General features: G+C 44.1%; 1 protein-coding gene across 1 annotated transcript in view; it reads left to right on the top strand.

Annotated features, from left to right (window-relative positions):
- MYO1D (myosin ID) overlaps positions 1-15,916 on the top strand; it is a 336,246-nt gene that overhangs the window by 85,545 nt on the left and 234,785 nt on the right. The window contains exons 7-10 of the mRNA XM_050934906.1: positions 10,624-10,740; positions 11,934-12,137; positions 14,347-14,492; positions 14,581-14,695. Of these exons, the coding sequence (XP_050790863.1) occupies positions 10,624-10,740; positions 11,934-12,137; positions 14,347-14,492; positions 14,581-14,695 (582 nt within the window). The remainder of the gene's footprint in view (positions 1-10,623; positions 10,741-11,933; positions 12,138-14,346; positions 14,493-14,580; positions 14,696-15,916) is intronic.

The raw sequence follows: 15,916 nt of genomic DNA, 5'->3' as shown, positions 1-15,916 counted from the left end.
GATTGGTACTCGCTGTCTTTTTTCCCAATTCCACGTCAATCAGGTTTTTGAAAGTTCTGGACAGGTTATATCCCCATGTAGAGAATCCCTATTTCCCTCTTAGCACTTAAACCTGGTATTGACAAAGCTAATGGGTCTTTCCTTTGAACTGTTATCCACCTGTTCATTACTGCATCTCTTGATGAAGGTAGCCTTTTTGGTGTCAATCGCCTTGGACAGGAGAGTGGGTTAATTATGAGTCTTAGTGTCTGGTCTTCTGTGTACAGTCTTCTACAAGGACAAATTATACCTGCTCCTTCATCTGAAGTTTCTCACCAAAATTGTCTCACTTCCACATCAATTAGGCAATATATTTGCCAACTTTCTTCCTGAAGCCTCATGCTCATAAGGACGAATACAGATATGACATGGTCAATGTAACTTTTCCAAACAACATGCTTGCACTTACTTGTGAGTCACCTGAAGAGGAAGGACGTGTGCGATCACTCGAAGGAGGAACTGTTATTAACCTGTTCTGTAACAGTTCTTTGTAAGGTATTGCACATGTCCATTTCAGGACCTACCCTCCTTCCTCTCTATATCAAGATCTGTTTAGTAAGAAGGAACAGAGGAGGGTGAGGGTGGGAGGTGGCTTTGCCCTTTACACCATTGTGCAGCAATGTGAAGCACCAAGGCACACATACCTCCCTGATGGGTATGCTGAGGGGGAAATCTCCAATAACAGTGTACTGGGTGTGCACACACCTGAAGTGGAATGAACATGTACAGTATGTCTGAACGACCAGTTATGGAACAGCTAATAACCCTTTCTGTCTCATCAAAGGCTGTGCGTCACTTATTTCTAGCCTCAGTAAAGTGGAACAAACAGAGCAAGGCTCTGTCTGAAACATTTGAACAAATACCTGAAGGAGTCATATCTTCACATTCACATTTTATCATCCCAGAAATAATTCTCCTGTTTTTGTTCATAGGGTCATAGACTTTAAGGTCAGAAGGGGCCATTATGTTGTCTAGTCTGACCTTCTGCACAATGTAGGCCACAGAATCTCACCCACCCACTCCTGTAATAAACCCCTAACCCATGTCTGAGCTATTGATGTCCCTTAAATCGTGGTTTAAAGACTTCAAGGTGCAGAGAATCCTCCAGCAAGTGACCCGTGCCCCATGCTGCAGAGGAAGGTGAAAAACCCCCAGGGCCTCTGCCAATCTTCCTTGGAAGAAAATTCCTTCTCGACCCTAAATATGGAGATCAGCTAAGCCCTGAGCATGTGAGCAAGACTCACCAGCCAGACACCCAGGAAAGAATTCTCTGTAGTAACTCAGATCCCACCCCATCTAACATCCCATCACAGGCCATTGGGCATATTTGCCACTAATAGTCAAAGATCAATTAATTGCCAAAATTAGGCTATCCTATAATACCATCCCCTACATAAACTTATCAAACGTAGTCTTGTAGCCAGATATGTCTTTTACCCCCACTGTTCCCCTTGGAAGGCTGTTCCAGAACTTCACTCCTCTGATGGTTAGAAATCTTTGGCTAATTTCAAGTCTAAACTTCCTGATGGCCAGTTTATGGCCAGTGTCCACATTGGTACTGAGCTTAAATAATTCCTTTCCTTCCCTGGTATTTATCTCTCTGATATATTTATAGAGAGCAATCATATCTCCTCTCAGCCTTCTTTTCGTTAGGCTAAATAAGCCAAGCTCTTTCAGTCTCCTTTCATAAGACAGGTTTTCCATTCCTCGGATCATCCTAGGAGCCTGTCTCTGCACCTGTTCCAGTTTGAATTCATCCTTCTTACACATGGGAGACCATAACTGCACACAGTATTCCAGATGAGGTCTCACCAGTGCCTTGTATAACGGTACTAACACCTCCTTATCTCTACTGGAAATACCTCTCCTGATGCATCCCAAGACCTCATTAGCTTTTTTCACTGACATATCACATTGGCGGCTCATAGTCATGCGTCCGATGAAGTGGGTATTCACCCACGAAAGCTCATGCTCCAATACGTCTGGTTAGTCTATAAGGTGCCACAGGACTCTTTGTTGCTTTCGTTGTCACCCTGTGATCAACCAGTACTCCAAGGTTCTTCTCCTCCTCTGTTACTTCCAACTGATGAATCCCCAGCTTATAACAAAAATTCTTGTTGTTAATCCCTAAATGCATGATCTTGCACTTTTCACTATTAAATTTCATCCTATTACTGCTTTAATTTGCCAGCAAGAATACTGTGGGAGATTGTATCAAAAGCTTGCTAAAGTCAAAGAATAACATGTCCAGTGCTTTCCCCTCTTCCACAGACCCAGTTATTTCGTCATAGAAGGCAGTTATGTAGTCAAGCATGACTTGCGCTTGGTGAATCCATGCTGACTGTTCCTCATCACTATCCTCTCCTCTAAGTGCTTCATAATTGATTCCTTGAGGACCTGCTCCATGATTGATTTTTCCAGGGACTGAGGTGAGGCTAACTGACCTATAGTTCCCCAGATCCTCCTCTTTCCCTTTTTTAAAGATGGGCAGTACATTAGCCTTTTTCGAGTCATCCGGGACCTCCCCCGATCGCCATGAGTTTTCAAAGATAATGGCCAATGGCTCTGCAACCACCTCCGCCAACTCCTTTAGCACCCTCGGATGCAGCACATCCGGCCCTATGGACTTGGGCTTGTCCAGCTTTTCTAGTCTATTACTAGCACTTGTCCTCCAGTCTATATCTGGGAAGTTAGTCTCCCATGATCACGCACATCCTCGATACCAACTCTGACCACATATCTACACCAGCGACACCATCACAGAACCTAACCAGATCAGACACACCATCACCGGTTCATTCACCTGCACGTTCACCAATGTAATATATGCCATCATATGCCAGCAATGCCCCTCAGCTATGTACATCGGCCAAACTGGACAGTCTCTACGGAAAAGGATAAATGGACACAAATCAGATATTAGTAATGGCAATATACAAAAACCTGTAGGAGAACACTTCAACCTCCCTGGCCACACTATAGCAGACCTTAAGGTGGCCATCCTGCAGCAAAAAAACTTCAGGACCAGACTTCAAAGAGAAACTGCTGAGCTTCAGTTCATCTGTAAATTTGACACCATCAGGTCAGGATTAAACAAAGACTGTGAATGGCTTGCCAACTACAAAAGCAGTTTCTCCTCCCTTGGTTTTCACACCTCAGCTGCTAGAAGAGGGCCTCATCCTCCCTAATCGGACTAACCTCATTATCTCTAGCTTGCTTGCATATATATACCTGCACCTGGAAATTTCCACTACATGCATCTGACGAAGTGGGTATTCACCCACGAAAGCTCATGCTCCAAAACGTCTGTTAGTCTATAAGGTGCCACAGGATTCTTTGCTGCTTTTACATGATCACACAATTCCCATTAGTATTTATTTCATTAAAGAGGTCTCTCTCCATATCCAAATCAGATCCCGGTGGTCTGTAGCACACCCCAAGCACTATCCCAGGGGAGGCTCTAGTAGCTTTCTTCCCCAGTGTGATTTTTGCCCAGACAGACTGTCTTATCCATTCCATTTCTTTAGTGTACCTCATCACTGATATACAATGCTACTCCACCACCTGTACCTTTATTTCTGTCTTTCCTAAACAGCACATAGCCTTCAATACCTGTACTCCAGTCATGACTACTCTTCCACCATGTTTCTGTTATCCCTATAATATCTGGTTTCACTTTCTGCACCAGTAATTCTAGTTCCTCCATTTTGTTACCTAGGCTCCTTGCATTGGTGTACAAACATCTTAATTTTTGCTGTTTGGCTTCGCTCACATTCTTTATCCGATTAGGCCCAGACATTCTACCACCAGTATCACCTATTAGGTGAGTATGTACACTACCCTTCCTCCTTATGTCCATTCTCCTACCCATGGCTGTATCCTTTCTTTCTTCAGATTTTCTTCCCTTTCAGTGTTAAAATCCTGCATGGCGATTACCTGAGCATCTCTCGACCATCTCCCCCAAATTCTTAGTTTAAAGCTCTCTTAATCAGTTGTACCAGCCTCCACCCTAGAAGTCTATTTCCCTCCCTACTCGGGTGAAATCTGTCCTGAGAGAACAGTCCTCTGTCCATGAATGCCTCCCAGTGTCCATATATTCCAAAGCCCTCCTTACAGCACCACTGCCTGAGCAATCTATTGATGGTCATAGTCTGATCACACCTTTGTTGCCCTTCTCTAGGAACAGGCAGAATCCCACTGAAGATCACTTGAGCCTCAGTTTCCTTAAGTGTCTTCCCCAGCCTGACATAGTCTCCCTTGATACCTTCCATAACTGTATCATTTGTTCCCACATGAAGGACGATCAGTGGATTCTTCCCTGCTCCCGTTAGGCTCCTCTTCAGCCTCAGGTCCACATCCCGTATCTTAGCACTTGGCAGACAGCGCACCCTTCTGTTCTCTGGATCAGCTCTGGTTACAGGCCTGTCTATCCTTCTCAGTAAGGAGTCCCCAATCATGTAGGCCTGCCTTTTCCTGGTGACGGTGCAATTCTCCCCCCATCCCCTGTTTCCTCTGGCTGCAAGTCCTCTCAATTCCTATTCTCCCTTGTAATTCTCTGCAACCCATCCTATATCCTCCTGGGGCTCATATTTGGTGTTATCTCCATTGACTCTGTCCGTTTTCCTGTAGAACTAGCTGCTCTTCTCATCTTCCTTGCCCTCCCACCTTCAGTGACCACCTGCTGTGCCCCTTCTTCATTCTCCAACTCCACAAACCTGTTCCTGAGCTCTATTTCTCCTTCACTAGCCCATCTTTTCCTCTGCCTGGTTCTCTTAGTCACATGCTTCCACTGTCCACTTTCCTCACCCAGCAATCTCCCCTCAGAGTTAGTCATAGAGTATCAGGGTTGGAAGGGACCTCAGGAGATCATCTAGTTCAGCCCCCTGCTCAAAGCAGGACTAATCCCCAGACAGATTTTTATCCCAAATGGCCCCCCTCAAGGATTGAACTCACAACCCTGGGTTTAGCAGGCCAGTGTTCACACCACTGAGCTATCCCTCCCTGCTCTTGGCTTCCATCTGTAAGTCTGAGCTTTTCCCTTCAGCCTCCTCATGTCTTTGCTTGTAGTGGGCAGCTTTTTCAACTCTGATCATTACCATTTAATCTGAAATGTGCTCAAAAGATCTTTTCCAGGATTATGGTAGTATCAATATTGGCTTTTAAGAAGGAAATTCACTTCTTGGTCTTTATGGACAACTGGGTTAGGTGTGATAGGATCCCAGGAGTGCAGTCTGGGACTGTAGGACTGCTGTGCTCCCTTAACTCTCCAGCTTGGGCTGCCTCTCACAATGCTTTGCTAGTGACAAGCATCAAACCCTTCCAGGTGCTGTTCTCATTCAGCACAACCGCATGTGGAGCCCCCACACCCAGCTAGATTGCATAAATGCTCCCAGAGCCACTCATGAATCTCACAGAGAAAGGTACCAACCAAATCCTCCCGGCCATGTACCTCAGAATATACTGTCTTGCACTGCTCAAGAACAGCAGTGCAAATTTATTAATTGGTTCATCACTTCATTGATGGAAAGTGGATATACACCAGCCTTTGTAAACCTGACAATCACCCTTACCAAACACTTCAGGCAAACTCACTGGTAAAGATAATAGTTAAAAAAGTTTGACTACATAAGATACATTTTAAGTGATTATAACGGATGGTCAAAAAATTCAGAGTGGTTACCAGAAGAGAAGAAAATATAAGCATTCAGTCTAAGCTCTCAACCCTATTAGACTGGGCAACATCTAGATTGGGGTGGGCAGACTACAGCCCGGGGGCCACATCTGGCCCTTCAGATGTTTTAAACCAGCCCTTGAGCTCCTGCTAGGGAGTGGGGTCGGGGCTTGCCCAGCTCCGACTCTCCAGCTGGGGCTTGCCCCGCTTCACATGTGCTGGGGCTCTGCACAGCTCCTGGAAGCAGTGGCATGTCCCATCTCTGGCTCCTATGCATAGAGTCAGCCAAGGGGCTCTGCAGCTCCCATTGGCCAGGAACCTTGGCCAATGGGAGCTGCAAGGCAGTCTGTGCGGATGGGGCAGCGCGTCAAGCCGCCTCTCTGTGGCTCCACATAGGAGCTGGACAGGGGACATGCCGCTGCTTCTGGGAGCTGCTTGAGGTAAGCGTGGCCTGGCGCCTGCACCCCTGACCCTCTCCTGCACTCCCAACCCCTTATCCCCAGCCCCACCCCAGAGCCTGTACTCCTAGCCGGAGTCCTCACCCCCTTCCACATTCCAACCCCTCGCCCCAGCCTGGAGCCCCCTCCCGCACCTTGAAATCCTCAGCCAGCAGCTCCAGTCGGAGCCCTCATCCCCCCCCACACCCTAGCCCCCAATTTCATGAGCATTCATGGTCCACTATAAAATTTCCGTACCTAGATGTGGCCCACCCTGATCTAGATTGTGTTTTTTCTCACCCCACTGGATATTGCAATTCATAGTACATAGGTTTCACCCTTGAAACCTGGGCCAGTCCCCTCTGTTGGAGTCTTCAGAGTGTCCCTGTTGTTTGCAGCGTAGGAGGGGGAAGGAGAAAGGCCATGCATGGGGCCCTTGTGTTCTGTTTTATACTCTTAGTCCCATGTGCTTGGAGAACACAAATCCAAGGGATGTCTGGTGAGCATTCTTGAGTCACAAGGTGAAGCAATACCCTGGTGTGTCTCCAGTGAGTGAGTCATTGAATTGTAACTCCTCTGCTGGGCAATGGCTGGTGATGTTTGTTCAGCACCCACCCGAGCATTGGCTACCTCCCGTGTCATTGTCTCTGGAGAGCTTGTATCTGGGCGCCTCCCAAACCCACAGCATATTTTAGTGAAAACTATACAACACATTCTCATAATTTCACATGCATTAATGATATACATATTTAGATAGAACCATGGGTTTCAGCAGATCATAACGTTTCCCCTGATACCTCCCACGGCCTGCTTTACATGCAATATCACAATTATATACAAATGAGGAATATGTGGGTTACAGGACACTTCCCCAAAGTATAGACTATCACACAGTGGTCTGTAGAGAGAAAGCAAAATCAAAGTGATTCATGTTTCTGCATGCACTGCACACCAAGGCAGACTAGCTTACCAGGCAGAAGTTAAATTAAGCAGTGTCTTCACTCATTGTTATTCACTCAGTTTAGATCCGTGATTGATCACTCTGCATCTGGAAACTAAAAATCAAGTGCCCCATGGCCTCTCCAAATATCAGGACTTCTAATTCAAGTAGATGAATGATTTCTTATCAAGCAGGGGGAGATCTTTATGTGCTTTCCTACCATTCCGCTGCTTCTTGGGACCATACACAACCTGCACAGTGTGGCAATGATATTGTTTATGCATTTCTGGCTGAAGAGGCTATGGTTTTCAGGCTGATTAACTCAGTATTGAATCTCCTGATCCTTCTGCATTGTATAGGAGGTCTGCTGATGGTTGTAGATGAAGTCCTCGAGCAAATCCCTCAACAACCATTTAGGGATGAGCTTGAAGACCCTCCCAGTTTGTATGAAGAACAACACGGCAGCAGATCTAGATGGGATCCCTGCTGAAATCTTTAAAGACGGTGGACTAGAGCTAATTTGGCAGCTTTACCTGCATATCCTTAAAATCTGGATAAAGGAGGCGATACCCAGTGAACTGAGGGATGCCCTGATTGTCACCCTCTTCAAGAAAGGGGATGAAGTAGATTGTGGAAATTATTGTAGTATCTCCCTCCTAGCCATTGCAGGCAAAGTTCTGGCGTGGATCCTTGCAACTTGCCTTCTGCCCCTGTCAGAAGAAATTTTACTAGTCACAGAGTGGTTTCTGACCATGTTGTGGAACTGTGTATATGATCTTCACAGCACGGCAGCTGCAAGAGAAGTGTTGGGAGCAAAACCAACCACTGTACATGGCTTTTATTGCTCTAACTCAGGGGTAGGCAACCTATGGCACAGGTGCTGAAGGCGGCACACAGACTGATTTTCAGTGGCACTCACAGTGCTTGGGTCCTGACCACCAGTCCGGAGGGCTCTGCATTTTAATATAATTTTAAATGAAGCTTCTTAAGCATTTCAAAAACCTTATTTACTTTACATACAACAACAGTTTAGTTATATATTATAGACTTATAGAAAGAGACCTTCTAAAAATGTTAATATGTATTACTGCCACACGAAACCTTAAATTAGAGTGAATAAATGAAGACTCGGCACACTACTTCTGAAAGGTTGCCGACTCCTGATCTAACAAAAGTCTTTGATTCAGTGAATCGCTGTGCCCACTGGACTGTACTTTCTAGAATTTGGTGTCCTGATAAATACATCAATGTCCTAAAATTGCTTCATAATAACATGAAAGCGACTGTTTTGGGGAGCACTGGCTCCCAGAGTGAACCTTTCAAAGTACAAAGAGAAGTCAAAGAAGGCTATATCATCGCTCCAACCATGTTTGTGGTTTTTATTGCTGTCATCCTTTACCTAATTGCTGGGAAGTTTACAGCTGGCGTTGAAATCATTTACAGAATGAGTGGGAAAGCTGTTCAGTCTTAGCAGACTGAAAGCCAAGAGAGAGATCTCCACAACAGCTATTGTGGAACTTCAGTATGTTGATGACAATGCAATCTTGCCCACTCTGAGAAAGATCTTCAAACTATCTTGAATGTGTTTGCCGATGCTTACGCATGTCTTGGTTTCACCCTTAATATCAAGAAGACTAAAGTGCTGTATCAGCCCTCTCCAAATGAGGTATTACATGTCCCATCTATCAAAATCAATGGAGTGGCACTGGAGAACGTCTATCATTTCCTCTACCTTGGAAGTCATCTTTCATCCAAGACACACATTGATGCAGAAATTCAACATCGCCTGAGCTGTGCCAGTGTAGATTTTTCTTGTTTACGGCACAGAGTTTTTGAAGATCGTGACATTCGAACAGACACCAAGCTTCTTGTTTATCAAGCCATTATTTTCCCAACACTGTTGTATGGGTCCGAAACTTGGACAACCTATAGACACCACTTGAAAGTCCTTGAGAGATACTATCAATGCTGCCTTCATAAGATTCTGAAGATCAAATGGGAAGACAGGCGCACCAATATTAATGTTCTGGAAGAGGTAAAGACCACCAGGATCGAGGCAATGGTCATCCGTCAACAGTTCCACTGGACTGGACACATTGTCCAGAGGCCAGACCATTGCCTCCCAAAACAGGTCCTGTTCTCTCAGCTGAAAGAAGGGCACTGTAACGTGGATGGACAACAGAAGCGTAATAAGGACTTGCTGAAGGACAACCTAAAGTGTAATATTGTCATTGACACTTGGGAGACATTTGCCCAGGATTGCTTAAAATGGAGTGAAGTCCTATGTGATGGTTCCCTGCATTTTGGATTTGCTTGCCGACAAGCTGAAAAGGACAAGAGGCGCAGGAGGAGGAAGAGACTGGCTTCCAGTCATGGTCAACAACCTCCTGCTGAGCCTGAAAATATCTGCCTTCATTGCAATAGAGCAAGGATTGATTTTATTAGCCACCTGAGAACCCATAACTCCCATAGAAGATGATCATACTCTGTAATGAGTGATCGCCCAAAGATCAGTCATCCATCTTTAGGACAAGACAGATTCAAAACGGTTACTCATATGAGGTGATTAACACCCTCATGAACCCAGAAAGAAGTCAATGACCAGAACTTATTCTATTAGCTGGTACAGAATTCATAGTTTAAGGATGGAAAAACAGTTTTGAACAGTCTCAGGTTCCTTCAGAAGGGCCTTAATATGGTTGTATAAAAGCTTCCAAGCTAAAGGTCAAGTCTCCACACTATGATATACACATTATGTTCAGGAACATAAAGTTCAAGGCAAATCCTGACATCAAATACTTCCTGCGTGGCACTACCTCACAATATCATTGAACAAAACCATGGGACCTTAGCATCAGCATCCAACAGTTCATAATACTTTCTGGATAAGTATTTTCCTCCTGCCAGCTAGTTTTGTAGCTCAAGTGGTAGCAGACCATGATCCAGTGCTGAAAGCTGAGATTAAACCCTGTCTCTGATGCATGATGGGAGAATTATACCTACCGTTTTTCTTTAAAAAGAAGAAAAAGAACAACTTTTAGTAAGTAACTTTCTGTCTTGAGTGTGTGTTTAGGTTGCAAAGTCAAGAAGATGGAATCTAGTAGCCTGCACAATCATAAATTTGGCTCTTGTGCCTATGCATTGTGATGGTCTTTAATTACATGATCACATACTATTTCCAAAGGTCCCCAGCTTCCTGCAGATTATAGGATTGATGTACAAAGGAGGCAGAATTAAATTGCCTGAGTGACTGTAAAACTGGCATTTCTTAATGTTTAGGGGTTGATTTTGCAATCTAAATAAAACTGAAGTGTTTTTTGATATGTGATAAATAGAATAGATAGTGGCTGTGACCTACTGTTCTGTGCAACATTCACTTTTTTTTTTAGTAACACGTCTGTGACATCTGTGGTGGTTGCTTAATGGCTGCCGCGTTATGTCCTTAAAGCTGGCCATAGAGATGCTTTATATTCTAGAATGTTTGTTTGTCTAGAGTATGAAAGGTACTACATCAAATAAATCTCTATTTTCCTTAGTGTTCAATCAATGATGGTGCAGAGTTCAAAGCAGTGGCAGATGCTATGAAAGTGATAGGCTTCAAACCAGAGGAGGTTCAAACTGTCTACAAAATTTTGGCTGCCATTCTTCACTTGGTGAGTTCTCTGCATGTGAGTTTGTGGAAACTGTTTTTCCAGGATTACAGTGGTAGGGCAACCAGGCTGTTACTTGTGTTACTGTGTGACTTCAGTAGTTGAGGAGTTCTATCAGATGCAGTTGGAAGTTCTGTTTGGTTGAAAAGTCAACAGTTTTCCTGCCTGCCAGTAGTGGGTCAAATTTCCCTGTGGGACCACTGTGATCATCTGGTCTGACCTTCTGTATAACACAGGGCTTAGAATTTCCCCACAATAATTCAGAGTAATGGCTCATCAATCTTCATGTCAGTTTTTCTGGTGATGTCATTAAACTGGAAACTATATTCTAGGACTTTGTGGTGAGCTATAGTGAAGATGGAAAGGATAAATATAAATAATCTGTGGGTTCTGCTTAGTGTCTTTTAATTCCAACTTCTCTCTAGACCCTTGGCTTGTAATAGTCTTTGCCTGATAAACTTGATTTGAATTAGTTTGTCATAACTTTGTTCCTAGAATCCTGCTAAAGGCCAAATACTAAAGGCCAAATCCTTCTTTTGGTCACAGGCAAAGGCGAAGCCTGGGAGGGGTGGGGGGGGTCAAGAAGGGTCACATGCCCCTCTCCAGATGCCTAGGGGGAGGCACATTTCAGCAGGGAACCATGGTGAAAGGAGCAGAACGTGGGACCACTGAGTGGCCACACGCCGGCGGCTCCTCTGGCGTGGTTGTACTGCCCTCAGCCCTGCCCCAGCCCTTCCATGCAGCTGCGACTCCTGGGTTCTGTACAGCCCCATTGGAGGACAGGGCTGGGGCCGGTACTCGGACAGCTGTGCCGGAGGAGCTGCCTGTGTCAGGCCTCCTTCCTTTCGCTGCGGGAGGACAGAGTCCCACCCCAGGTAATGCGGTATGGGGAGAGTGGGGGCCCCGGCTGGGGGCAGGGCAGGGAGAAGTCACAGGAGGGGTCACGTGGTAGGTCATGTGGGGAAACCACATGTCCCCTTAGCTGGTACCCCCCTTTGTGTCCCTCCCATGAGTTGCCCATGAGTGGAACATACAATATTGAGGACAATTTAGCCTGAATTTAGAAATGGTGTTTCATTTGTTGATGAACTGAACAGCAGATCACTCCCTGGAAATGAAGTGCTTACTTCAGCTTTGCTGACATTATTCTCAGCAGAGGCATATTGAGCAATCTTTCCTTTCTCTACTTACTACAGGGGAATTTGAAGTTTTCAGTGGATGGTGACACGCCTGTGATTGAAAATGGTAAAGTTGTGTCGGTAATTGCAGACTTGCTGTCAACAAGGTCTGACATGGTGGAGAAGGCCCTGCTTTTTCGAACTGTAGCTACAGGCCGGGATGTCATTGACAAGCAGCACACAGAGCAGGAAGCCACCTATGGCAGAGATGCTTTTGCAAAGGTGAGTCTGAATTCTCTTTCTACAAGTCTGTGCTAGTTTGTCGTGCAACAATTTCCAAAACCCATGGCTCAGTTTTTGCTCTTTAATTTCACAAATGATAGGAGCCCATGGATGAATGAAAATATTGCAGAGTCCAACATCTGTGTAGCAAAAGGTTCAGAAAAGAGTGCAGATGCTTAATGAAGTTGTAAGAGAAGAGCACAAGATTTTAGGGGCTGTTAGTCTGGATGTTTCATCTTCAATGTGTATTTTTAGAATGTTCACATAGTGAAAGACTTATTCTTCTAAATGAATGGGTATAGCAGAGTTAAAAATTTATCTGTGAGCGGAGGCAACCCACAAAACAACTTTGGCTGCGGGGTTTGCCAGGACATTGGAAGTCTCTGCTCTGTTAGTTCATATCTTGATACAATGGAAATGCAATGAATGAGATTGAGAGAACAGATTATTGACAGTTCTAGCTGTCTGCTTGCTGTCAAGAAGAGAGCAGTGGAATGGTATGACATCCTTAAACACACATTGAAGATCGTGACAAATGCTACACCTTTGGTTGTTTGGCAACAACAGCAGTCTCCTTTGGAAGGGTTATGGTGACGGAGTATTGGGAGGACACTTAACTACTCACATTTGTTTTAATTGTGAGGAGGAGGAAAGGAGGGAGTTAAATGGTGATTTTGAGTAAGAGCCAACTTTTGGGCCCGTCGCCTGGAATGTCCTTTTAAGGTTGTAATACTTGTCAGAGCTTCTTAACACAGGTGTCACTAAATTGAGTGATTAGATTCTGAAGACAGAAAATGACCTTGCTTGTGACTACTTCTTGAAAAGTGAATGATGATAATATTTTATAGTACTGTATTTTGTGATGTTAAGTGCTCAGTTCCAATGGGTGCGACCACTGTATAAAAATGTTAATTTTGCATTCATCTGCTCTCCTATATTATCCATATTCATACAATTCTCAGATCATAGAATCATAGAATATCAGGGTTGGAAGGGACCTCATGAGGTCATCTAGTCCAGCTCTCTGCTCAAAGCAGGACCAATCCCCAACTAAATGATCCCAGCCAGGGCTTTGTCAAACCTGACCTTAAAAACATCTAAGGAAGGAGTTTCCACCACCTTCCTAGGTAACCCATTCAAGTGCTTCACCACCTTCCTAGTGAAAAAGCTTTTCCTAATATCCAATCTAAACCTCCCCCACTGCAACTTGAGACCATTATTACTTGTTCTGTCATCTGGTATCACTGAGAACAGTCTAGATCCATCCTCTTTGGAACCCCCTTTCAGGTAGTTGAAAGCAGCTATCAAATCCCCCCTCACTCTTCTCTTCTGCAGACTGAACAATCCCAGTTCCCTCAGCCTCTCCTCATAAGTAATGTGCTTCAGCCCCCTAATCATTTTTGTTGCCCTCCACTGGACTCTTTCCAACTTTTCCACATCCTTCTTGTAGTGGGGTGCCCAAAACTGGACACAGTACTCCAGATGAGGCCTCACCAATGTTGAATAGAGGGGAATGATCACGTCCCTCGATCTGCTGGCAATGCCCCTACTTATACAGCCCAAAATGCTGTTAGCTCTCTTGGCAACAAGGGCACACTGTCAACTCATATCCAGCTTCTCGTCCACTGTAACCTCTAGGTCCTTTTCTGCAGAACTGCTTCCTAGCCACTCAGTCCCTAGTCTGTAGCAGTGCATGGGATTCTTCCGTCCTAAGGGCAGGACTCTGCACTTGTCTTTGTTGAACATCAGGTTTCTTTTGGCCCAATCCTCTAATGTATCTAGGTCCCTCTGTATCCTATCCCTACTCTCCAGCATATCTACTATCTTGTCATCTGCAAATTTGCTGAGAGTGCAGTCCACGCCATCCTCCAGATCATTAATGTGGAGATGATGAAGTTGTTGCAATGTCGACTATGACTACGAATGAGGGAAGTAGGTAGCAGAATTGGTAGAGCTGTTTAAGATTCTATTCTCATATAAATGAATTTAGAAAGAAATACAACGATGTTATACGGAAAGAATAGAAGCTTTCTCAGATAAAGAAGTCTGTTTAATTTTAGCAGGAGTTTTGCCAGTGACTATGGGTTTAATCTGAAAAACAGCTTGAACTAAACTACTACAGAAACTGTTATAGAGACTTGACAGAAATACAGCTAAATCAGTTATGAGAGAGATCAGAAATTATGCTTAATGTTTGTTATCCTTGTAGGCTATATATGAGCGCCTTTTCTGTTGGATTGTCACACATATCAATGACATCATTGAGGTGAAGAACTATGACACCACAATCCATGGGAAAAACACAGTCATTGGAGTCCTGGATATCTATGGCTTTGAGATCTTTGACAACAACAGGTAAGCTGCATTCTAGAGAAGGAAACTGATGCTTCATCTTGCCTCAAATGAAAAACTAATCAATTTTTTCTCAACTTTATTTTTGCAGTTTTGAACAGTTCTGCATTAATTACTGCAATGAAAAGCTGCAGCAGCTTTTTATTCAGCTAGTTCTAAAGCAAGAACAAGAGGAGTACCAGCGAGAGGGGATTCCCTGGAATCATGTGAGTGAATAGGCAGTGAGGGTCTGGTTGAATCCAGTGAATCCAGCCTGGTCCTGAAATTGCTTCTCATGTAAACTCCCACCAAAGTCAGTGGGAGCTCTATATCCAGAGCAGATGCAGCACCAGGCTTGTTATCCATAAATCACTCTGGAAGAAGCAAATTGAAAATATGAGACACCCTTTCTATACATTTTGTGGCCTCCTTTCTGGTTACTATTGTAAACTGGGTGATACGTATTTTATTTAGTTGAACAGTTGTTCAAGTTTTTTTTTTTTGAAATTGATCCTTGCTAACTGGTAGGATTTGATTAGAAGATGCTGGTTCAGATTATATAGACATTACAATTCTGATCCTCTGTTATAGAAAATCAGTGGCAAAACTCGTTGATTTCATTGGTGAAAAATCTGGCCTTATAATTGCATTGACCAGGCTTTATGAGCCAGTTATGAAAATGTAATGGGGAAATCTATTACAGGAATGCATTTCAGGGGAAGGGTAGTTACACTTATTACCCACTTTCTTATATTGTTGGAAAGCATTTGGCCTTTGTGTGCCTTCCAATATGACTGCAGCCTGCTAGTGTCCAGTAAAATTACACCATGTCATATACCACTACCTTGCTGTCACAACTTCCATGGCCATAAGTGTGTTCATGAATGTCTCATTAAGGTGACTCTTGAAAGATACTGTAGTTGATTATGGGATCGGTGCAGTGGTAATCTGAAACATGTGAAAGGAGACCCTTCTCCGCTGTGCCTCTTAGTGCTGCAAGTGTTTCTGCTATAGTTACCCACTTCTTGAAAAATAAAACTCTTCAGAGCTATGTAGGAATGAAGAGGGCCAACTATAGAAATGCATATGGGGGTACCATGTGGATCATGTTAAAGCTGCCTAGCCAAATAGACATCAGATTAGCCTCTTCCACTAGATTCTTTCATGTTTAGATTTGAATGTTCTCAATGAAAGTAATGTTTACAGAACTCCTCTGCCCTAAGAGGAAGAGCAGATACTGGGCCAGATTCTCCTCTGTTATGTTTTTCTTCCTCCTGGAATCAATGGGGTTTCCACTGGGGTAACTGAACAAACTTAAACTTACTTTTTAATGCTAATGCCTAGGGTTTTTTTGCTTGCTTTAGTAAAATCTAATCCTGATACAACAACTTTGCTTTCAGTCACTAGACTCCAAGTAAGGGATGAAGTTTGGACATGAGTACTAAACA

Source organism: Gopherus flavomarginatus, chromosome 25 (genome assembly GCF_025201925.1).
Source record: "Gopherus flavomarginatus isolate rGopFla2 chromosome 25, rGopFla2.mat.asm, whole genome shotgun sequence".
Classification (NCBI taxonomy): Eukaryota; Metazoa; Chordata; order Testudines; family Testudinidae; genus Gopherus; species Gopherus flavomarginatus.
Note: the sequence above shows the minus strand (reverse complement) of the source record. Positions and strands in the feature narration are given on the sequence as shown.